Consider the following 25,550-nt stretch of genomic DNA (forward strand, 5'->3'; position numbering starts at 1 on the left):
AAAAAAAAAAAAAAAAAAAAAAATCATCAGAATGAACAGACAATGTACAGAATGGGAGAAAAGTTTTACAATCTACCCATCTGACAAAGGTCTAGTATTCAGAGTCTACCATGAACTTAAATTTATAAGAAGAAGAAGAAAAAAAAAAAAAAACAGGCAATCCCATTAAAAACTGGGCAAAGGACAAGAACAGACAATTCTCAAAATAAGACATTCATGTGGCCAACAAACATATGAAAAAAGCTCAACTTCACTGATCATTAGAGAAATGCAAGCCAAACCACAGGGAGATACCATCTCATGCCAGTTAGAATGGCAGTTATTAAAAAATCAAGAAACAACGGATGCTGGAGAGGATGCAGAGAAAAGGAATGCTTTTACCCTTTTGGTGGGAGTATAAATTAGTTCAACCATTGTGGAGGACAGTGTGGCAAATCCTCAAAGATATAGAAGCAGAAATACCATTTGACTCAGCAATCACATTACTGAGTCTATTGCATTTTTCACTTCATTTATTATATTTTTCAGCTCCAAAATTTGTTGTTTTAAAATAATTTTAATCTCTGTTAAGTGTATCTGTTTGATCATTTATTATTTTCCTTATTTCATTGAGTTGTTTATATTTTCTTGAAGTTTGCTGAGCTTTCTTAAAGCAATTATTTTAAATGGTCTGTGAAGCAGTTTGTATATCTTTATTTCTTTGGGGTCAGCTACTGGGAGACTGTTACTTTGGTAGTTTGTCTCCTTAGTTGTTCATGTTCCTTACTGCCTTATATTGATTTCTCTGCATTTGTGGAGCAGAGAAATTCTATACTAGAATTTACAGGCTAGTTTTTGTGTATAAACACCTTTTCCTGTGGGTAAAAGGAGGTGCAAGAGTGTTTGCTAGGTGGGATGCAGCAGAAATTCTGGCATCACTAAGGGGCACAGCTGTGCAGTCTCTTTGCAGCTCTGTCAGCTCGGTTTGGTATTGACAAAGATTACATGGATCCTCAGCATGCAACAGTGTGGATGTTTGTTGCAGTAGTGTGAGTTTTTGGGGTTTATGGTGGTTGTAGCTGTTAGGGTCTTCTTGATCCTGATGTTGTAGTGATGGAAGTTCTCTTGACACTGGATCCTACTTGCAAGCCCAAATGGCATTGGCACTGATGTCTGCTGAGTGGTACCTGTGGAGTGGTCATAGACATGAAGCCTGAAGTGTTGGGATTCACTCAGGATGGTGGCAGAAATATTAAAGGGAAATATTAGGAAAAGTTATAAGAAATAGTCACAAATCTGTTGGAAGGCCGAAAGGTTACATAGCTTGTAATAACTGAACGGGCTCAAGGCAGCTGGTTCTTACCTGAGAGCATTAGGTCATAGGGTAAATACTAGGGACAATAGAGGCTTCCCCAGTTAAGTCTGTTTACCCTACCTCCATTAACTAACTTTTGAGCCAGATGGCCCTCTTGGGGGGAGGTCGACCAGGAATATTATCCCCTAATGGTGTTTACTTTAGATCGCAGTACCTGAGCTTTAATCATTCCTAGAACTACTCTCTTAACCATGTTAATTATCCACAAGTGTGTTGACTCAGAGCTTTTGTTGTTTATTGTATACTAAATAAATGCCTGGAGTGTGAACTGCTCAGGGCTGGCCGCAGCGACAAACCCTTCTTGGTGTGCAGGCGGTTGGACGCTCAGCAGGACTGGCAAAACAGAGTGTCTGTGTATATCAGTGTAGATTTTATTCATCCGTCGTTTGGGTCAGGGTCTGTGGGTGGACCCCCCACAGCTAATGCCCTCCAGTGAGGAGCAATATCTCACTGAAGCACTGGTACTTGTGGAGGGTCTATGAATCCTGAATCTGAGGTGGTACTGGCATTGGTGGCTTGGGCACTGGCACCATTTCACTGACCCCTCATGCTTCCCAGGTGAGGTGATGCCCCACCCTGCTTTGGCTCACACTCTGTGGGCTGCAACCACTGTCCAACAAGTCCCAATGAAATGAACCCAGTACCTCAGTTGGAAATGCAGAAATCACCTGTCTTCTGCATCGCTCATGCTGGAAGCTGTAGACTGAAGCTGTTCCTATTCAGCCATCTTGGAGCAATCTTGGGATTGCTTTCTTGATTTATTTTTTAGATTGATTGCTGTTTGCATGTAGAAACACTACTGATTTTTGTGAGTGTTGATTTTATATCCTGCAAATTTACTGAATTCATTTATCAGTCCTGTGAGTGTTTTCATGGAGAATTTACATTTTTCTAAATATAGGATCATGTCATCTGGAAAAAAGATAATTTGACTGCTTCCTTTCCAATATGGGTGCCCTTTATTTCTTTCTTTTGCCTAATTGCTCTGGCTAGCAATTCCAGTACTATGTTGAATACAAGTGGTGAAAGTGGGCATCCTTGCCTTGTTACAGATCTCAGTGGGAAGGCTTTCAGTTTTTCTTTGTTCAGTATGATATTAGCTGTGGGCTTGTCATATACAGCCTTTATCAAGTGCATGTATATTCCTTCTATACCAGTTTGTTGAGGGTTTTTATCATGAAGGGATGTTGAATTTTATTGAATGCTTTTTCAGACTGTGTTGAAATGATTATATAGTTTTTGTCCTTTATTGTTGATATGATTTACCACATTTACTGATTTGTACATGTTGAACCATTTTTGCATCTCTAGGTTGAATTCCAATAGATCATGATAATCTCTTTTAGTATGTTGTTCAGATTGCTAGTATTTTGTTGAGGATTTTTGCATCTATGTTCATTAGGGATATTGGCCTGTAGTTTTTGTTGTGTTCTTGTTTGGTTTTGGTATCAGAGTAATTCTAGCCTTATAAATGAGTTGAGTACTATTCTCTCCTCTTTAATTTTTTGAAATAGTTTGAGTAGAGTTGATATTAGTTCTTCTTCCAATGTTTGGTAGACTTTAACAGTCAATCTTTCAGATCCTGGACTTTTCTTTGATGGGAGACTGCTTATAACTGCTTTGATCTTGTTACACATTATTGGTATGTTCAGATTTTCTATTTCTTCATAGTTCAATCTTGGTAGGTTGTATGTGTCGAGAAATTTATCCATTTCTTCTAGATTATCCAAGTTATTGGCATATAGTTGTTCATAATAGTCTCTAATGATCCTTTGTATTTCTTTGGTTTCAGTTGTAATGTTTCCTTTTTCTTCTCCAATTTTATTCATTTGGGGCTTCTCTTTTATTCTCCTTTTATTCTAACTAAAGGTTTGCCAATTTTGTTTTATCTTTTCAAAATTCAACTTTTCATTTTGCTGATCTTTTGTATTGTTTTTTGGTCTCAATTTCACTTATTTCTGCTCTGATCTTTTAGAAATGTCTTTCTTTCTACTAATTTCAGGGTGGTTTATTCTTGCTTTTGTAGTTCCTTGAGGTGCACTGTTAGGTTGCTTATTTGAAATTTATTTAATATAGCTATTTATTAGTATAAACTTCCCTCTTAGTACACGTTTTCTGCATCCCATAGATTCTGGTGTCTTTTGTTTCCATTTTCATTTGTTTCAAAAATATTTAATATTCCTTCTTAATTTCTTCCTTGACCCATTGGTTGTTTGAGAATATATTGTTTAATTTTCATGTATTTGTACAGTTTCCCAAGTTCCACTTGTTCTTGATTTCTAGTTTTATTCCATTGTGGTCGGAAAAGATACCTGATACAATTTTTACTTTTTTGAATTTGTTGAGACTTATTCTGTGGCTAAAATATGGTCTATCCTGGAGGTTATTCCATTTGCTGATGAGAAGAATATGTGTTCTGCAGTAGTTGGGCAAAGTGTTCCCTAAATGTCTGTTAGGTCCAATTCATGTGTAGTTTAACTACAATATTTCTTTGTTGATTTTCTGCATGGATGATCTGTCCACTGCCAAAAATGTGATGTTGAAATCCCTTCCTTTATTGTATTACAGTATATCTCTCATTTCAAATCTGTTAATATTTGCTGATATATTTGGGTGCTCTGGTGTTGGGTGCATACATATTTACTATTGTTATCTCCTATTGTTGAAGTGACACCTTTATCATTATACAATGGCCTTTTTGCCTTTTTGTACAATTTTGACTTAAAGTCTATTTTATATTATCTAAGCATAGCTACTCCTGTTCATGTTTGGTTTCCATTTGCATGGGATATCTTTTTCCATCCTTCACTTTCAATCTGTGTGTGTCTTTATAAGTGAAGTAAATTTCTTGTATGCAGCATATAGTTGGGTTCTGTTTTTAGTTCATGCAGCCACTGTATGTCTTTTAATTGGATAATTTAATTTACTTAATAACAGTGTTATTATTGACAGGTAAGGCCTTACTACTGCCATTTTGCTACTTGTTTTATAGTTGTTGTGTAACTTTTCTCTTCCTTTCTTACTGTTTTCCTTTGTGTGTAAGTGGTTTTCTCTGGTAGCATGTTTTAATTCATTGTTTTAATTTTTAGGATATCGATTATAGGTTTTTACTCTGTGGTTTCCATTATGCTTATATAAAGCATCTTATAGCTATAGCAAGTTGTTTAATATAAATATTAAATATTTTAGATATTTAAGATAGGCAATATTTTTATTTTAGTAGTTTAAATGTTCTTATTTTTCATAGTTTTGGGTTTAGTCTTCTTACTAAAGATATAAATCATTTAAACACCACAGTTACAATATCAATTTAACAATCACCTTAGCATTCTATTCTCTGTGTTGAGGGATTAGGTTTTATTTCATTCTTCACAGACTGGCTTTGTTTGTGCCTGTCCTTTAGAGGGATTTCCAGGGATTCTAAGCTGACTTACTGTTGTTTTACCGGAGCCTGTGACCACTGAAGCTATCTCAGCATTATAAGACACCTTAAGCCCAGGCTTACTGTGAACCTCTTGAAGACTTCAAGGTTGACACAGCTTTCTGATCCAGATGGACCTGGGAAAGACTCAAGAAGGGTACTGGGATTGTGTGAAAATGCTGAATGACTGACCCAGTGACCCAGATAGGCGTACTGCCTAGCAAGTCTCTGTACAGATAGGCTGTGTCCCCAAGTGCAGCAAGAGTAGCTAGAGTTGAGACTGGGCCCTTTTGGGAACTGCTGTGAGAAGGAGGCTAGTGGGCCCATGTCAGTTCAGATAAGCATGCATCATCCAGCAGATTCCTGCACAAGTGGGCAAGTTTCTTGACTGCTGCAGGAAGGGCCAGAGCTGAGATTGGCCCCCCTCAAGATCTGCTGTGAAACAGAGGGTGGGTTGCTGGTATAGCTACCTGACTGTACCAGGAGGGTTTTTAGCTGAAATTGGGCCCCCTTGAGATTTTCAGTGAGACACGGGATGAGGAGGTCAATTTCAGTGTAGAGGGGTGCGTGCCACCCAGCAAGTTCCTGCACAGATAGGATAGTTCCTCAACTGCAGTGAGAGGGGCCAGAGCTGAGATTGGGGCCCCTCAGGATCTGCGGTGGAATAAAGGTTATAGAGCTCAGTCTTGTTGGCTCAGAGGGCACATGTCTCCCAGGAGCACCCTGCAAACATGGGATGGTTCCTTGATTGCAGCAGAAGGGACTGGAACTGAGACTGGGCTCCCTTGGGGTCTCCTTTGTGATGTAGGATGGAATGCTCATCTTGTTGGCCTAGACAAGTACTCATTTCCCAGCAGATTCTTAGCACAGATGGGATAGTTTCTCACTGCAGTGAGAGGCACTGGAGCTGAGAGTGGACCCGCTTGGGATCTGCTGTGGGACAGAGGTTGGCAAGCCTATCATGGAGGCTCAGAATTTTGGGTTACAAGAGATGAGTGAGTCTCACTTTGGGGTTCTTGTGTGAGTAGCTCTGAGCTGGGACCTCAACTAAGGAAGGCTGAAGCAGAGCCACAGTGCACCTTTCAGGGTCACTGCCAAGATCAATGTCAGCAGGCAGACAAGCCTTTCCACCATGGCACTGTTGTGCATGATTCCTTCTGGAACCCATGGTAGATGGTTTTGGTTGTAGGCTCAAAGCCAAATGAGGCTTTAAACAAACCCCTTCGAGGGCTAGGATATTACCGGGCTTGAATCTACAAGCAATCTCGGCAAATCAGCCACTCGGGTGTTGGTCTGCACTCTAAAAATGACTCTCCTGGATCTTGGGCTCCACTGGGATTTGACAAACTCCTACCTGAATCCCAAGGCTCCTGCAGAGAGACTTTTGACTTGGAATGGGTGCAGAATTGTTATTGTTCTGGGAGATATGAGTAGGTTATTTTCTAGTCTGCCATCATGGTAACATCAACCCTCAATACTTTTAAGTACCATCAAAATCAGTCAGTTTATAGCTGATCTTTCCTCTGTTTCCAGATTTGTATTTTCAACTACTTAATTGACATCTCTACTTTGATATTCTATAGTTACCTCAAACTCAACTTATCCTAATAGAATTTGTCATTTTATCCAATTCTGTTATGTCTTATATGCTTTATATCACTGTAGGTTTTATCTAATCCAGAAACTAGGGGATTATTTTAGATTTCTTCACACCTCATGTTTAATCAGCCAGTAAGGCTAAAACTTACCATGTTTCATTGCTTCTCTGAATCACTACAATAATACTTCATTTTTCCCTCCCACAATCCAGTTGCTTTAATCAAATTTATACTTTCTATCGCATTTTCCCATATTTCATACTTTTTTCAATGTAAATCCAAGCCTATAATTTTCCTATTGAAATACTTTCCAATGGCCCCCTACTGTCTGCAAGCTTTAGTTCAATCCTTTAGTATTAATTATTCCTCTTATTTCACATCTGAAGGATTATTTCTTCTGTCTTATTTCTACTTTTTTATACTCTGTTAATTTATATGTCATACATAGTCTTAATTTGGTAGCTGTTTGTTTCCTCCCCTAAAATAAAGTCTCCTTGTCATCAGGTACCTTATTAATTGCTGATACTCCAGAGCTTAATATATTATTCATTGGCATACAGTAGACAATCTGAAAAAAAATGAGCTAAGCGCTGAAATTCTTAGAATCAAGTAACCTCAGTTTACAGTGTTAGATAGCAATCAGTGAAACATCTTTCTAAAGTCATGTTCCATATTAGAAGAGAGGGTGAACTGAATTCAGAACAGATTTCTAGAAAATTCTCCTTATTGTGGAAAAACTGTCTGCTTTGAAAAGCAGTTGAACAGATGATCCAAACAATGATAAAAAGAAAGAACCAAGGGGAAAGAAAGATAAGAAAGATAGCAGATATGTTCAGGGCAGAAAGGAACTTTAAATAAGGAGAAGAGAAGTCAAAGAACAATGAAGGAAATATGAATTAGAGGCCTTTTGATTCATACTTTGTTAAAGTAGAAGCCAGTTAAAGTAGAAGAACTCAGACTATAAAATGTGCTTTCTACTTGTACGGACATAAGTATTTAAAGTTTCCCTGTGAATTATATGGCATCATGGCCCAAGTCAACAGCCTTCACTCTAGAGATAATAATGAATCTTTTTGACAGTCTCTTACAAAAAGCTCTATTATGGAGAGTTGACAGCTATTCAGAGTACCTAGATAACAAATTCATTCTGTAATAATCTCATATTTAAATAGGGAAAAGCTTTCCCCTTGCAGCCTAGAAAAATATGAGCAGAGACATTTTGAATACTGAGGAGAAAATTCACCTTGTTTGTATTTTATTTTGCACAAAGTCTGTAGGCTTTGTAACTGCTTTGTTATACAGGGGTATCGTTAGGACCCACATCAGGCATCAGCAGCAGCAAAATCCTCACATTTCTAGGGTTGTTAAAAAGTGTTCTCAGCTTCCTCTGCAACAGATGTAAGATCACTTTGTCTTCGAAACTGGAAAAAAAAGCAACCTCTTACAAATCATATCATGTTTCTTAAAATTATACAACTAATAAATAGGTCTTTTCTTTAAAATACAGGTAATACTGATATTTATAGAGAAAAATCTTAAAGTATCGTATTTCTGTCCCATTCCTATCTCAACCTTCTTCTTTTCCCTCCCTCCCTCTCTCTTTCTCTTTCTTCCTCTCTTTCTCTCTCTCTCTTTCTTTCTTTCTTTCCTTGTTTTTTTTTTTTTTTCCCCCGAGGTCTTGCTCTGTCGCCCAGGCTGGAGTGCAGTGGTGCGATCTCTGCTCATTGCAACCACCTCTCAGGCTCAGACTCAAGCAATTCTCATGCCCCAGCAACCTGAGTAGTTACGATTACAGGCCTGTGCCACCCTGCCTAATTTTTTTCCTGTTTTTAGTAGAGATGGGGTTTCACCATGTTGACCAAGCTGGTCTTGAACTCCTGGCCTCAAGTGATCCTCCTGCCTCAGCCTCCCAAAGTGTTAGGATTACAGGTGTGAGCCAACATGCCCAGCCTTCAACCTACTTTCTTAATTTCTGCTGGATCACTTATATCTTTTGGTATACCTTCAGACTTTTATAATAAAAATAACCATAGTCTTCTTGAACATAAATCTTAATAGATGCCAGCACCCTATCCTCTCATGACATTTCTCAACTATTACCTATTCCTTTCCTTCAAGGTAATGGTCATTTTGACTTTTAGATAAGGTCATCCTGTCAATTTTTTTTTTCTAGTTTCATCAACTAAGCTTGCATCCCTAAACACTATAAGTTAGCTTTAGTTTTACCTGGTTTCAAAGTTCATATGAATGGAGTTTTAAAAACTATGCATTCTTTTGAGTTTTTATACTCAACATTTTATTTGTGAGATCTATCCATGTTGTTAAGTGCAGGTATAGTTCCTTTTAATCAGCATGTCAAATTTCAATAAAGTAATACACCTCAACTTATTCACCACTCACCCACCTGTGTTGTTTCCACTTTGGGGCCACTTTGAATAATTCTGCTCTCTATATATTCCTGGAAGTTTATCTGAATGCATAAGGGCAAACGTTTCTGTTGGTTGTATACCAAAGACTGAGATTACTGATCATAGGGTATGCACAGTGTAATTTTTAGTAGGTAATGCCCAAAAGTTTTAAAAATTGTTTCAATAACTTATATTTCAACTAGGAGTGTGAGAGATATTTCTTTTATCCATAATCTTTGCTATCTGTTGGCTTCATCAATATTTTGAAATTCAGTCATTCCAGTAGGCATTTTAAAACATCTCATTGTCATTTTAATGTTGTTATTACAATGAATAGATTTATATCTGACATTTTGTTATTTGTTTTATATGTGTCTCATGTGTTTTATTTTCCTTTTTTTTTTTTCTTTTGTGAGATAGGGTTTTGCTCTGTCACCCAGGCTGGGGTACAGTGACATGAATACGGCTCATGGCAGCCTTGACCTCCTGGGTTCAAATGATCCTTCCACCTCAGCTGCTCAAGTAGCTGGGACCACAGGCATGTAGCACCATGCCTGGCTAATGTTTTTATTTTTATTTTTTTGTAGAGATGAGGTCTCGTCATGTTGCCCAGGCTAGTCTTAAACTCCTAGGCTCAAATGGTCCTCCTGAGTTGGCCTCCCAAAATGCTGGGAATATGGCTGTTAACCAACCAAGCCTGGCCATTGTGTTCTTTATTTTTTAAAAATTAAACATACTTTGTGTATGTTAATTCCCTTATTTTAAGCTGTTATATTTTAGCTTTCTTAATCACTAAATAAGAACCCTAATTTATCACAGTCTACTTCAGATGAATGCTAATTCAATTCCAGTAAAATACAGCAACTTTATTCCCATATAACTCATTCCCTTTCCTTTTCTTTGAGCTATTATTGTCATATATTCTATCTATATATATTATATAACTACCAATATGGTGTTATAATTACTGCTTTTATGATCTTATCTTTTACAATTTAAGATAAAAATGGAGAAACTATCTATTGAAGAAGGGTTGGCAAGCTATGATACATGGACTAAATCTAGCCCACTGCCCGTTTTTGTAAATAAAGTTTTGCTGGAACAAACCATATCCATTCCTTTATGTATTGTCTATGAATACTTTCATGCTAAAAAGTGGAGCTGAGTAGTTATGACAGATGGAATTAATGTTACTAATAACACGACCTTAAATTAAGGTAATCATCCTGGATTACCTGGGTGAGCCCAATGAGATTAATGCAACTGTCTTTTAAATCAGTTAACAGAAGAAAGCACAAAAGATGTATTTATACATCTTTTGTTATTTCATAACCACCTACATAATTACTTTTACTGGTACTTTTTTATTTATTCATGTGCATTTGAGTTTCATCTGATGTCACTTCTTTTCAGTCTAAAGAACGTCTTTTAGTGTTTCTCATGAGGAATTTCTGCTAGCAACACATTATTCATCTGTGTTTGTCTCTATTTCACTTTCATTTTTGAGGGATAGTTTTAAAGGATAAATAATTCCTGCCTGTTTTTCCCCATGTACTTTAATATCCCATCCATTGTTTTGGATGAGAACCCAGCTCTTAATATTATTGTGGTTCCCTTGTATATGCAGAGTCTTTTTTTTTCCCCCCCGCTGCTTTCAAGATTTTCCTTTTTATCAGTTTGACATGGAGATGTCTGGGAGTGGATCTCTTTGTGTTTATTTTACTTGAAGATCCTTGAGCTTTTTGGATGTATTGAATATTTTCCATGAAATGAGGGGAATTTGAGGCCATTATTTCTTTAATTTGTTTCTGGTATTCCCCATTTTTATGGGACTCCCATTATACATGTGATGGTATCTCAAAGGATTTTGAGGTTCTGTTCAGTTTTCTTCATTTTCTTTTTTTTTCCTGTTCTTTGGACTGGGCAATATCTTTTTTGCTATCTTTATGTCTGTTTATTTTGTCTTTTGTGAGCTCACCTCTGCTCTTGAGTTCCTCTAGTGGGTTTTTCATTTCAGTTCTTGTATTTTTAAACTCTAGAACCTCCATTGGGTTTTTTATAATTTCTGCCTCTTTTATTGACTTGTATTTGATGAATCATTGTTGCCATCTTATAATTCTTCAAACATATTTTCTAATTTTTGAAGCCTTTCTTTGTTAAGTCCAACATTTATCCTTCCCTTGCTCCAAGACACTATGTCTGTTAAGTGTTGTTTTGAACTCTATGGTTAACTATTTCCTATTATTTGCATATTTTTGTTGTTGAAAACTGGACATTTTAGATAATATATCATAGCAATTTTAGATTCTGATTGCCTCATTTCCCAGGAGTGGTGGTAATTGCTAACCACCAGTATCTTGGAACACTGGAAGTCCTAACTCCCAATACCTTGGAATATGACTGTATTTGGAGTTAGGGTCTTTTAAGTGGCAATGAAGTTATAATAAGGTAAGTAGAATAAGCCCTAATGCAATATGACTGGTATGCTTAGACGAGACTAGGACACAGACACATAAAGAGAGAAGACCATGTGAAGACACAGGAAGAAGACAGCCAAGTGAAAGCCAAGGAGAGAGGCCTCAGAAGAAACTAACCCTGCCAACACCTTGATCTTGAACTTCTAGCCTCTAGAATTGTAAGAAAATAAATGTGTTGTTTAAGCCACAGTTTGTGGTGCTTTGTTATAGAAGCTCTAGGAAAGTATTAGACACCTTGAACCAGTAAGACTTCTACCCTTTCCTAATGAATCAGTGTAGCTTGAGCAGTATATTCAAAGTTGAGGCTGCCCCAGCTTTTACTTTATTTTTGCAAGGCCTCTTGTTCAACCAAGGGCTCACTACGACCTTCTCCAGTCTCCTTAGTATGTGTATAGCTTTGCACATATTTATATTCTTCCAGACTACAGGGGAAAAGTAGGAAGTTATCAAGGTCCACTGTGGCTGTCTTGTTCTTCAGATTTCTCTGTTGAGTTTCTGGTAGGTTGCTAGTAAATTTTTTGCCGCAACAAGTATTGTGATCTTAGTCAGGCTAGGAATGACATTGGCCTTACCTGCTTGTTTGTCACTGGGATTATGGTTGTTTTAATAACCCTCTTGGTCATAGAACATTCTGAGCTCTGTTCCAAATAAAACTAGTCATCTCAAGCAGTGAGTCATCTCACAGTCTGACCCACCAAGGTAAACTTCTGCGTAATGGAATCTGAGGGTGGGGTGGTATATTAGTCTGTTTACACACTGTTATAACAAACTTGTCAAGACTGGGTAATTTATAAAGGAAAGAGGTTTAATTGACTCACAGTTCCATATGGCTGGGGATGCCTCAGGAAACCTACAATTATAGCATAAGGCAAAGGGAAGGCAAGGACCTTTTTCACATGGCAGCAGGAGAAAGAAGAGTGAGTGAATGAGGAACTAGCTAAACACTCATAAAACTATCAGATCTCATGAGTACTCACTCACTATCATGAGAATGGCATGGGGAAAACTGCCTCCATGATCTAATTTCCTCCCACCAGGTTCCTCCCTCAACACCTGGGGATTACAATTCAAGATGAGATTTGGGTGGGGACACAAAGCCTAACCATATCAGGTGGGAAGAGTGGGAACAGTACAAAACTAACATGCCACAGACATCCACTGTTCTTACTGAGGTCGAGTAGATTTTCTTAAATAAACACTTTGCAAGTTCTCGTATGCTTGGTCAACTTCCTGACTCTTTAGAAGGTTGTTTATTGATAATTTTGTTCAGTTTTATAATTTCATTTTTAGGGAGAGTTACCATGTCCCCAGTCAGCCATTCTGGAAATGCAACTCATTCTCTCTCTTCAGAAATCCTTTTACCATATAGTCTTATAGTTGTTTCTATATTTCAATCAGTTGTTGATCACAGTAGTTTTCCTTGACCATCCTACATGAAATAGTCTTGCCTTATCTCCTTACTTTGCTTTATTTTACTTCATAACATTTTTCAGTTCTTGACATTTTATATTTTTATGTGTTTGTTTATTGCCTTTCTCCCCCAATGGAATGCAGACTCTCTAATGGAAAGGACATTGTTTTGTTGATCATTGCATCCTTAGTGCCTATGATAATGCTTAGCAAATAGCATGCTCTCCATAAATATTTGAGAAAGAATGAATGAATGTTAGATATGTATTCTTTTAAGCTTGTGAGAAAATAATCATTCTCATAAACTTTTGTGAGTTGTTATAGCATTTTGGGATGTTGTTACATTTGATTCTGCAATTACATTTCTAGGAATCAACCACCTAAAGAAATAGTGGTCTTGTATGCAAAAATATTTATACTCAAGTGTTCACTGCATCATTGTTTATAATTTAGAAAAAACTGGAAACCAAGCTACATATGCAGTAATTAGGGAATGTTGAATACTAAGAAAACAATGAAGGTAATAAAAGGCATTATTTAGATATGTTTTGTAATGGAAAGATATTTCTAATCATTGCCAAAATGCATATGACAAAACAATGTGAATATAATGCATACAATTAGTAAAAAAGAAAATGTGTGTATATTGGTCTTTTTTTTGTGTAGAATTGGATATGTGGATATCGTAAGAACTATATTAAGGAAACAATCACTTTTTACTCTATATGCTTTTTACTTTTAAATTTACCCTCATGTATTACTTTTATAATTTGATGTTTTCTATTTATAAAATAATATTAATAAAAAATAAAGGCAATATCACACATTCCATTCATATTAGTTCTAAATATTTTGCATCATCTCCTCATTTGTATTTGTATTCATCTCCTCATAGAGTGTAGTTACTAGAAATCAACATCTTTTGATTTGCCAGAGAGTGGGTAAACACTTACCAAATTGGAACAGCTGCATATTGAGTATGTAAGTGCAACAGAAAATTCCAAAGGGTAGAAGAACAGTAAAATATGTGATACTTCCCTCCCAAGTTTCTATAACCAAAAAACAGGGAGAAATCTTATGTTATTATCTTTAGTGAGTGCAAACATGATCATGGAAGGAGCTACTGGTATGAGAGTCAAAAAAAAAAAAAGAAGGAAAATAAGAACAGATAAACCTTTCACCATTTGAGTTCCTTAGACATTTCTATTCCTTTGCCCTCTGCTACACTTTCCCTAGCTTTCGGTTCCTCAGTTCAGCATCTGTGGTTTCTGTATTTGATCTCCATTGCTTAGCATTCTTGTCTCACTCTGACAGCTTTTACAGAATCGCTGGCACAGCTCTCTATCTAAACTCTTCAGTTACTAAGATTTGACTCTTCTGTCTCTAATGATAAGATGGCCACCAACAGATTTATCAAGCAATCCTTTTCTATTAAAACAGCTATTATTAATGACAACCCTTTGTAAATTTACATACATGGTGATAAAACTCTCACATACATATTGCTCTAATATCATTTAAAATGAATAATAAATTCAAAAAGAGTTCAAAGAACATTTAACTTGGAAGCATAAGGTGATTGTGACTGCTGGGATCAATCTAGGATAAACAGATTCCCTTCTGTTGCTATCAGAAAGGTATTTTCAACCACAAATCTGATTAGTTAGTTATGTGAATAATATTGGTGCTCATCCTGAAAATGTGGGTTTTGTGCTGGCTGTGGAAAGACAAGAATGATACTCAGATCTAGAAAGAATGACATCATAATTATCTCCCCTTCAATTCCTTCTCTAACTCTTCCTCCTCCTTCTTTGTTGGGTTTATTTAACATCTTTTATATTCAATAAACTATCTGGTAGTAGGAATTAGATGATAGGAATGCAATGACACATAAAAACTTCCTGATTTCTTACTTAGAGTTTATAATGAAGTAGAAGAGACAGAAAGATAATATAAGGTACCATATAAAATGGATAAAAACTTGCTCACTCATTATACGGGACAGGAGGGACAGGAGGTTCACTCCAAGCTATTACGCTCTGGGAAGGCTTCATAAAGTGGTAGGAACTTTGCAATAAGGGTAGGACTGAGAAAAACGAAGAGAGGAAGCAGCATTCTAGGCAACTTTAAATTTTTTTGCTTGTTTCCTTGTAACCTATCTTGTTTCAGAAAGAGTTTAATAGCATAAATTAAAAATGTGACAAAATAATTTAAAAATTCAGACATAAAATAGAACCAATAGTAAAGTTAAAATATATATCAGAACAACCTATGGTTTTTAATGTGAGAACAAAACTGAATGTAAGCAATATAACGTTTTGAGAATTATAGTGTTCATTCATATACGGTATAAACAGGAAGATAAGGAAAAGATGTAGAAGGTTCGAAATACCAAGGTAAATAATTTTGATTTAATTTTGTTGGCAGAAATCCACAATAATAATCATAACATTTTAGCTAGAAAGTACTTGGGACTTCTTAGCTGACAAGACTGTGAAAAGTCATTTTGCCCATATTCCTTATTTTCTTATTTAATTTTTTTTTGAGACTGAGTATTGCTCTATCACCCAGGCTGGAGTGCAATGGCGCGATCTCGGCTCACTGCAACCTCTGCCTCCCGGGTTCAAGCGATTCTCGTGCCTCAGCCTCCTGAGTAGCTGGGATTATAGGTGCCCTCTGCCATGCCCAGCTAACTTTTGTATTTTTAGTAGAGACAGGGTTTCACCTTGTTGTCCAGGCTGGTCTCAAACATCTGATCTGAAGTGATCCGCCTGCCTTGGCCTTCCAAAGTGCTGGGATTACAGGCGTGAGCCACCTCGCCCGGCCCCATATTCCTTAATTTATATGAGAGTGCTATTCTAAAACTCCCTCCCTGACTGAAAGCAGCAAAAGGTCAGCCAGATCAGCTCAAATATGAAAACAACCTAGGAAACACACACACACACACACACACACACACACACACACACACACACAGAGAGAGAGAGAGAGAGAGAGAGAGAGAGAGAGAGAGAGAGAGAGAATGAATGAGTCCCTGGCAGATGATGTAAACTGTAAGCTTGTGGACCCAGCTTAAGTCAGTAAGTGACCCTTTTTGCCTTAAATCAACTTGGATTGTATTTCCCATTACTTAAAACCAAGATAACCCTAATTAATATATACTTAAATGAAGAATAAGCAATATTTGGTAATTATAAAGAGAGTAGAAAGAGAGATGAGGTATTATGTCAAGGTTTTGTGTGTAGGAGATTGAAACGAGGGAGTCTTGCAGTGTGTACCTTTGAGGAGGTAAATGATTTCCATTTTCTATCTATTGAGCTTGATATGATAGTGATAGCAGCATAGCCAAGTAGAAAAGTCAAGTTAGCTTTTAAAACAACAGGCCAGGAGTTTGGAAGAAAGAACAGAGCAGTTAACTGGCAGGCATTTTCTTCATTTTACACAAAAGAAAACTTAGAAACAGGTAAGTTAAGAAACTTTTCCATGGGTTTACACACAGTGAGTACTGAGGATAGTATTTAAATAAGTGCACTCTGATTCTGGAATCTATAGTATTAACCATTTTGCTACATGAGGAGTATATTTCAGATTCATGCACTTTTCTGATGCTGCCTGGGAACACTGATAACTTGAGTTTGTAGATTTAGCCAAGACCCTTACTTATGTTAGAAAAGTTGGCATGTAAAAGTCCTGTAAAATGTTGGCTGCCTTAGCAAGTGTAAGTACATAATTCTATAATGGCACTAGAAAAAGATGGTGGTTTCGAGATATAAGTCTAATATACAAGTTCATTTTGTGTAACTAATCACAGCAAACTTGTGCTGAAACTTGTGATTTTGAGAGACTGTAAAACTGGTCGTTATTACTGAGTTCAGATCAGATAAATACAGACTACAGTGGTTTCTCACACTGACTGCAAAAGGCAATCCTTGGCAATTATGCCATATTAAACTGATAATTAAAAGTTTATGAATAAGAATGGTGACATATAACTTGAAACAATTATGCACTTAATAACTTAAGTCCTCCTTCCCTATTCTCTGCCCTCAAAATTAGAACTAAAGATTTGTAGATTGAATGTTCAGGGCAACTGGACAATTTTCTTACGATTTATAGGGAAAATCTGGTCCATGTTTGTTTACATAATCACTCATTACAGATAATTTATTTTGGAGAATTACTGCATTTTTCTCTTATTATCTCACTGTCCTCCAGGGTTCTGTTCTCCAGGTTTGTGTTCTTTCCTCTGACGTCCCCCTTAATAACATGTCACAGGTATGGAGAGAAAGTATGTAGGGGAGGAGGAGGAAGTTTATCCTTCACTTGCAAGGACGCTTCTACTCATTACTGAAATTGTTATTTGTTTTGTTCTGTTGGTCAAACAAGGTGTTTCACTCCAATTTGTCCTTATTTTGAATGTGAGATTTTGTATTAGTTTTGCTAAGGTCTTTTGCTGCACTAGTATTCTATGATTCTGAATTTAAAGCCAATATAATTAAAATACACCTATTGTGTTATCAGTAAAGATCTTCACAGTTACTGGAGAACTAAATAGAAACAAGTTACGTTTATTTATATTTAGCATTTTTGGCCTTAAAGCAAAATTCATGTAAGATGCAAAGATAGGCTATGTATGAAAAGCTCTATGTTAAGCCAGAAATTGCTAGATGTCTACAATTTGAACCGTATGTGTCAGTAGCAGAATTCTTTTGTTTATTTGCAAAATGGTTCTATGGTCCCAGATTATACTTTTCTTTTATTAAGAGAATCATTAAGTGACTCTGTGCCTAATACATAGACACTTGCCACTGAAGTTTTCAAATTTTTACTCACTTTAATTCAGCAAGTCAAGAATTCAAACATTCTCTTAATATTTACTAAAACTCACACCCTAGAATTATTTTTGATTTAAAAATTTCAACCAAGAACTCACTACTAAATCAAAGAATTTCATGAGGACCAATAAAAGCCTCATCTTACCTCCTAAGATTTCAAAATTATTAGAAAGAATAATTTTAAAATTAATACGTTCCCATAGAATTGGTCACTTACTGCTTGTCCATAATTCCTGTATGACGGAGAATTGAAATGAGACAACTCTATTATTGTTAGAGTTACTGCAGTAATTGTAGTTATTATGCAGAAGATGTTTATGATTAAAGTACATATAATCTGAAAAGGAGACAGAAGGTAAATTTATTATATTCAGAATAAACATTTTGGTGTAATAGTTTGCATTGCTGAAAAAAGTCATCTAGTTAAAACTTTGATCTAGTTTCTGAAGCCTTAGAAGTATTAAGTCTTAAGAAAACATTTTTCTAATTTATATAAAGCCCAGTTAATCTGGAGGAAACATGAACACTGTCAGTCCATTAATCATTAATCTTCCATTTAGGCTAAAAGTATTGTATTTTCAATGTTATAAGTCATTTGGAAGAAAGCATATAAGATATGATTTGGACAAAAGTGGTTCCACTGTAAGAAAAAAAGAAAATGGAAAATGACTGCTTGTAGAAATAGGAGTCAGTTGATAAAATTTTAATCCTGGGTTTTCATTACCTAAGGAAATCTATCAATATCTTCAGACATCAGTTTTATATCTGTCAAATTATGAGGGCAGACTAATTTCGAAGGTGTGTTTAGCTCTCAGATTCTAAAGTGTTCTTCTTCCCAGTATCTATCCACCTATACCATGCATGGATCTTTAATCTGGACCAATTTCCTACTTTATTACAAGATACCATCTTGTTCCCAAATTGGATAGTTCAGAAAATGAAGTTTTACAGTAGTATAATGTCTATATCTAAAGGCATTAGGTCCTATTAAATTTTTTAATTATAAAGTTTACACAATGTTAAAAGGTAGAACATCAAACAAAACAAAAACTATATATACATTTAGAAACCTATACATAATCATGATTTTAACCAATACAGTGTATTTGTCTACATTAAATTATGTTCTTCTAGATTCATTCTTAATTCCTTCATTTATTTTACAGGTAGCATAGATTCCTTCATTATTTAGACATTATATTTTCATTAAAACTTAATATTTAGCTTTGTGAAAAATGATTTCTAGAGATACCACAAACATTTCAACTTACTCCAGATCGAGTCGGATACTTTGTTACTCCTATTATGAAGACTCCTGCAATGATAAACTGGATATAAAAACATATTTATAAATACTCATTGATAGTGCTTACCAATTTAGAATGTACTTTTAACAACTCTCTTCTAAGTCAATTATTTTAAGAATGCTAATAGTAACAAAATACACAGAAGTTTTAGTAGATGGGTCAGGATAAATTTACATCATGTAGTAATACATTGAAAGGTAGTAGTAGAGTCAGTCATAACAGAAACATATAGGGGACAGTAGGCAGATTCACATTGTGATAATATGCCAGACAGCCTAAGCAGTCCTGAACCAGGAACCAAATTTGCTTTTATGTGTATGAGATACATCATATATAAGTCATTTGATTATTGCTTTTAATGTTATCCTTCCTAATGAGATGATGCCACTAATTATGATTAATATGTACATATCCAAATATGGAAAAAGTGGTTCAAGAATCTATTCCACATTGTGATGGTACAAAATATGCAGTCTCTTATGAGATTTGTAGTCGTTATTAAGGTAATGGCAGAAATTCATGCCTTTGCCTTTGTTTTTTAAAACAGAGGTTCCATTATTTCATGTCAGGAAGTCTGTCTACTTCCAAGAAGTATAAAACGATGCCATATTGTTTGAAGATAGGTTGCACAATTTCCTCAAAGTATTCCTTGTCTTGTTTGTTTTAGTGATAAAACACTAAAGAGCCAAGTCAAAGACTATTTTTGTCATGCTATACACTATATGTAGGAAGCCCAAACCTGAAGCTTACAAACTTCCCATGGATAATTTTAAATCTATATGTTCAGCACTTCATTCCACAACAAAAGCTGAGATTTCTAAGGAGGTACACAGTGAAGGTAAGAACTAGCTCAGAATTTAAGGTGAAAATATCTTGTGAGTTTTGAATTAGAGTGCTCTCTAATGAGATTATCTGTAGATTACCATGTGTTTTACAAAATGCCTTTCAAAGGCATTTTAGGCTTAAGTGAGAAGTTTAGTATTAAATTACATTTAGTTGAAATTTTAGATAAGTTATCCTAGGAGTTAAATATACTATTTTTATAATATGAGTGGCTAAACACTAAGGAAAATGCATCATTTATTTGGATTTTATTGGAAAATCCACAGTTTTTCTCCTATTTTTTCCCAAGGCAGTGCTTTGACACATGTGACCCAGTGCATCATTTATCATTTATCACCTATGAACTAGTGCATTATTTATGAGCCATGCATCCTTTATGAATCATGTATCATTTATCTGGATTTTGTGTGAAAATTCAATATTTTTCTCCTATTTTTCAAGGCAATCCGTTGACACTTATGAGCTAGTGTATATATAAAAGTGGGAGACCTCCTAGAGATCATTGTTTCTTCTAGTGATCACTCGCTGTCTCAATGGGCAGCCATATTGTATCCTACAGCCCTCATTCCATCTGTTTGAAGTATGGGGTTAAGTGGTTTCCTTGCTCATTATTGCTATCCCACCATTCTTTCTCCTCCACCTTTCAGTCATATATCAGATTCTATAACTCACTATTCTTCATGGTTGAAGTAATCTATTGACCCCTTAGCCACTCTTCTTTCGGAATGAATTGACATTTTGACACGCTGATTCTCTCTCCAACATCACTTAATATTTGGTGATATTTTTACACATACACACACACACACACATATTTGTGTATATATACATATCTATCTATCTGATCTTTTGATGTGGTTTGGCTCTGTGTCCCCACCCAAATCTTATGTTGTAGCTTCCATAATTCCAATGTGTTGTGGGCGGGACCCAGTAGGAGACAGTTGAATCATGGGAGTGGGTCCTTTCCATGCTGTTCTTGCCATAGTGAATAAGTCTTATGAGATCTGATAGTTTTAAAAATGGCAGTTTCCCTGCACAAGCCCGCTCTCTGCCTGCTGCCATCCACATAAGATGTGACTTGCTCCTCCTTGCCTTCTGCCACAATTGTGGGGCCTTCCCAGCCATGAGAAACTGTAAGTTCAACAAACCTCTATCTTTTGTACATTGCCCAGTCTCAGGTATGTCTTTATCAGCAGCATGAAAATGGACAAATACAGTAAATTGGTACCAGGAGTGGGGTGCTGCTGAAAAGATACCCGAAAATGTGGAAGTGACTTTGGAACTGGGTAACAGGCAGATGTTGGAACAGTTTGGAGGACTTAGAAGAAGACAGGAAAATGTGGGAAAGTTCGTAACTCCCTAGAGACTTATCAAATGGCTTTAACCAAAATGCTGATAATGATATGAAAAATGAAATCAAGGCTGAGGCTCAGATGGAAGATGAGGAACTTGTTGGGAATTAGAACAAAGGGTGACTCTTGTTGTGTTTTAGCAAAGAGACTGGTGGCATTTTTCCCTAGAGATTTGTGGAACTTTGAACCTTGAGAGATGATTTAGGGTATCTGGTAGAAGAAATTTCTAAGCAGCAAAGCATTCAAGAGGTGACTTGGGTTCTGTTAAAGGCATTCAGTTTTATAAGGGAAGCAGAGCATGAAAGTTCAAAAAATTTGCAGCCTGACAACGTGATAGAAAAGAAAAACCCAATTTCTGAGGAGAAATTTAAGCCAGCTGCAGAAATTTGCATAAGTAATGAGGAGCTGAATGTTAATTCTCAAGACAATGGGGAAAATGTCTCCAGGGCATGTCCGAGGTCTTCATGGAAGCCCCTCCCATCACATGCCCTGAAGCCTAGGAAGAAAAAGTAGTTTCATGGGCCAAGCCAAGGAACCCTGTGCTATGTGCAGCCTAGAGACTTGGTGCCCTGCATCCCAGCTGCTTCATCTGTGGTTGAAAAGTGCCAATGTAGAGCTTGGGCCATGGCTTCAGAGGGTGCAAGCCCCAAGTCTGGGCAGTTTCCATGTGGTGTTGAGCCTGTGGTACACGGAAGTCAAGAATTGAGGTTTTGGAACCTCTGCCTAGATTTCAGATGATATATGGAACTGCCTAGATGCCCAAGCAGAAGTTTGCTGCAGGGGCAGGGCCCTCATGGAGAACCTCTGCCAGGGCAGTGCAGAAGGGAAATGCAGGAGCTGCTACACAGAGTCCCTACTGCTACACAGAGTCCCTACTGAGGCACTGCCTAGTGGAGCTATGAGAAGAAGGTCACCATCCTCCAGACCCCAGAATGGTAGATCCTCTGACAGCTTGCACTGTGTGCCTGGAAAAGCTGCAGACAATGCCAGCCTGTGAAAACAGCCAGAAGCAGGGCTACACCCTGCAAAGCCACAGGGGTAGAGCAGCCCAAGGCCATGGGAGCCCACCTCTTGCATCAGCATAACCTGTATGTGAGACATGGAGTCAAAGGAGATCATTTTTGAGCTTTAAGATTTGACTGCCCCACTGGATTTTAGACTTGGATGGGGCCTATAGCCTTTGTTTCAACCAATTTCTTCCTTTTGGAACAGCTGTATTTACTCAAGCCTGTACCCTCATTGTATCTAGGAAGTAACTAACTTGCTATTGATTTTACAGGCTCATAGGTGGAGGGGACCTTGCCTTGTCTCAGATGAGACTTTGGACTGTGGACTTTTGAGTTAATGCTGAAATGAGTTAAGGCTCTGGGGGACAGTTGGGAAGGCATGATTGGTTTTGAAATGTGAAGACATGAAATTTAGGAGGGGCGAGGGGCAGAAAAACTCCCATTTTTTAAAACCATTAGATCTTGTGAGACTTATTCACTATCATGAGAACAGCACAGGAATGACTGCCCCCCCCACCCCACGCCATGATTCAGTTGTCTTCCACCAGGGAAGACAACACTTGCTGCAGGGGCAGGGCCCTCATGGAGAACCTCTGCCAGGGCAGTGCAGAAGGGAAATGCAGGGTTGGAGCTGCATTGAAGACAATTCACAACACTTGGGAATTATGGGAGCTATAAGATGAGATTTGGGTGGGGATGCACAGCCAAACCATATCATCTTTCTAGTACCTTGGGCTTGTGATTCTTGTTCTCTCCTCCAATCCCTGACTCCAAACTATCTTAGTCACTTACTCCCATAATCATTCTCTTGTCTTTGCTGTACCTTTCAAATCTTAATTTCAAGAATTCCACCTGATCACCACCTGCTATCTTTCTAGCTCATGCCCTCTAGTACTAAAATTTTAACAACCCTTTGACCCCACCTGGGTCCATAATCTGAGAACTTCAACTCTCTGTTAAATTCTTCTTTCCATCACTAACTTAAATTTCATGGCCAACCATTACAAACACTGCCCTATATCCACTTGCAACTCTTTTACACCGTTCTTGTTTTATTATAGTCGCACAACTAAACAAAATCCAGATTGTTTTATCCTATTGCATGGTTGCACTCATGCAGCTGACCATGGCCTGAGAAAGGCATACAACCCATATTCATATCCTGTTCCTAAACCTCAAGTGTGTCCTTAATGCTATATGAAAATAAAACCACCTCTCCATAATCTGTGCACTTTCACTTTTCCTCGATGATTATTTCATATTCTCTCACCTTTCCTCAAACAACCAAACCACTTCCCCATCCTCAGTCTCAGCTCATAATCTTGCTTAATTCATTGAGCTATTTGAAGCTACTGGAAAAACAAAAAACAAAAAACTTCCACAGGCTTCCAACATCCTATCAAAGAAAATTCTCCTTTCTCTCTCTTTCTCTGCCTTTCCCTCCTATTTTTGTACTTTGAAACCATTTATAATTAGGCTGGATAATTCTTTGTTGTGAGGAGCTGTCCTGTGAATCACAGGCTATTTAGCAGCATCTTTTGCCCCTGCCCACCTGATGTACACCTCCAGCTGTGAAAATCCAAAATATCTCCAGATATTATAAAATGTTCTCAGGGGCAAAATCGCCTCTAGCTGAGAACCACTGCCCTAGATAAACTTTCTATGCTCCTAGCTATTTGTGCATCAAAATCCATCACCTCTTGCCTACACAAATACTTGATTCCAATACCCACCCCCATTTACTCATATCATCAATTTTCTTTCTTTTGGTTCAGTCCTCTCAACAAAGGATATGATGCTGTTTCTTTCAACTCACAGAAACTAATAAGCAAACCCTCTCTGGAGCCAGATTTCCCCAGCTATCACCCCATTTCTTTATACCACATTAAAGTCCTTAAAGAAGCTGTCTGTTTGCTATCTGTAATTCCTCTCTTCCTATGTTTTTCTTAAATCAACTCCAACCAGGTTTTTGCTTCGTAATTCCACTGAAACTACTTGTAAAATTTACTAGTGCACAGATTATACTGACTTCCATATTGCTAAATCCAATGGTCAATTCGTAGTCCTCATTTTATTTGACAAAACAACAAAATATAATATAGTTGATCCTTCCTCATTTCTTCTAACAATTTCTTCACTTGGCTTCCAGGATGCTATACTCTCTAGGTTTTCCCCTACCTAATGGCTATCTAGAAACCACAGAAAAGTGTCAGTAATGAAAAATGTAGAAAATGAGTACTGACTCATTGGGTGAGGAGACTGAAGTGAAGATAATAAACATGCAAGTTAATCATGCTAATGGATATTATAGTTGAGATTCTTTGCCTTTCACATATCTAGGGATGAACTGCCCTATGGCTGTTATTGTGTACTCCTGTTTCCATATCTCTTGAAACAGAACTTGTAAATTAAAGGTACTCAATATATATTTGTTGAAAAAAGGAATCTGACTTTGAATAAATTATCAACATGAGATTTAGTCACATAATTCTCCTGAAAACCTTGTTCAGAAACCATTCCCTACCTTCTATTATTGGCATGAATATTATTTATTGTATGATTAAAGCAATATATATGTATTCTACTCACAAAAATTCCCCACAAAGTACATCCTGTTTTGTAAGTTACAGGTTCATATATTCCAAAGGCTCCTTTAATTTGCCCCTTATACAAAACCAATAGGAAGTACCACATGAAAACATGAAAGATGCCAATCATAATCTGGATAGCCTGTGAGAAGAGAATGCTGTTAGTACCGAAATAATGTAATTTAAAACACAATTCCAATAAGTGTTAACTATAAGAAGCATTTAACACCTTTACAAATACAAAAGTAAAACAGCAATGCACTTAATAATGTATTTCCTGGATTGGTTATCCCAGAAAAAAGGACCAATCAGGAAGGACTGAGATATACCGAATAGGAATCAGTCATACTGAAAACAACAGGCTGTTCAATAATAGTAGCTCTGGCCAATTCTCCTGTAAGTTAACAGTTTGATTCTATCACTGGCTAGTCTCCCTACCTATCAAGTAATGGTATGAGAGGAGAATATTGGGATTACTTCAGAGAAAATGTGGTTATTAATCTACTATAATGCAGGAAGCCATAAATCCAACATTTTCTTGTACATTAGTAATTTATTAAAGATGAATCACTTTTTGACTTTTATAAAGGTTTGATTTATCTTTTCCTTCAAGGAGTACTTGGTATGATTTTTTTCACAAGTATGCTGGAGCGAGGCATAATCCAACACAACAATACAGAAAATATCCAGAATAGACTTGCTTGAACTCCGTTTCCCATTGGAGAGGGGAAGGAGTTTGAATAGGGGAGAATTATTACTCAACTCTAATTTGGAAGAAGATAATTATAATCCCAGCAAATTTATTTCTGGATTTATATGTGAACTGATATTTCATATATTTAATCACACTTTTTTTACTACTCTTTAAAAATGACAGAGGACACATAAATTTTATTTTCATATAAACTTTAACAGAAAGCTATTCAATGTTTTTTTTTTTTTTTTTTTTT

At 36.8% G+C, this 25,550-nt stretch overlaps 1 protein-coding gene across 4 annotated transcripts in view; it reads right to left on the bottom strand.

Moving 5' to 3' along the window:
- Nucleotides 1-7,600: 7,600 nt before the first annotated feature.
- The window catches only part of MS4A13 (membrane spanning 4-domains A13), a 22,549-nt gene continuing 4,599 nt past the window's right edge, over nt 7,601-25,550 (bottom strand). For all 4 annotated transcript variants that reach the window (XM_017890788.1, XM_017890787.1, XM_017890786.1 and 1 more), the window contains 5 exons: nt 24,602-24,742; nt 18,775-18,831; nt 17,721-17,840; nt 13,622-13,717; nt 7,601-7,794 (listed from right to left, as the gene is read on the bottom strand). In XM_017890788.1, the coding sequence (XP_017746277.1) occupies nt 7,738-7,794; nt 13,622-13,717; nt 17,721-17,840; nt 18,775-18,831; nt 24,602-24,742 (471 nt within the window). In that variant the 3' untranslated portion in view covers nt 7,601-7,737. The remainder of the gene's footprint in view (nt 7,795-13,621; nt 13,718-17,720; nt 17,841-18,774; nt 18,832-24,601; nt 24,743-25,550) is intronic.

This window comes from Rhinopithecus bieti, unplaced genomic scaffold (genome assembly GCF_001698545.2).
Source record: "Rhinopithecus bieti isolate Rb0 unplaced genomic scaffold, ASM169854v2 scaffold_19722, whole genome shotgun sequence".
Lineage (NCBI taxonomy): Eukaryota > Metazoa > Chordata > Mammalia > Primates > Cercopithecidae > Rhinopithecus > Rhinopithecus bieti.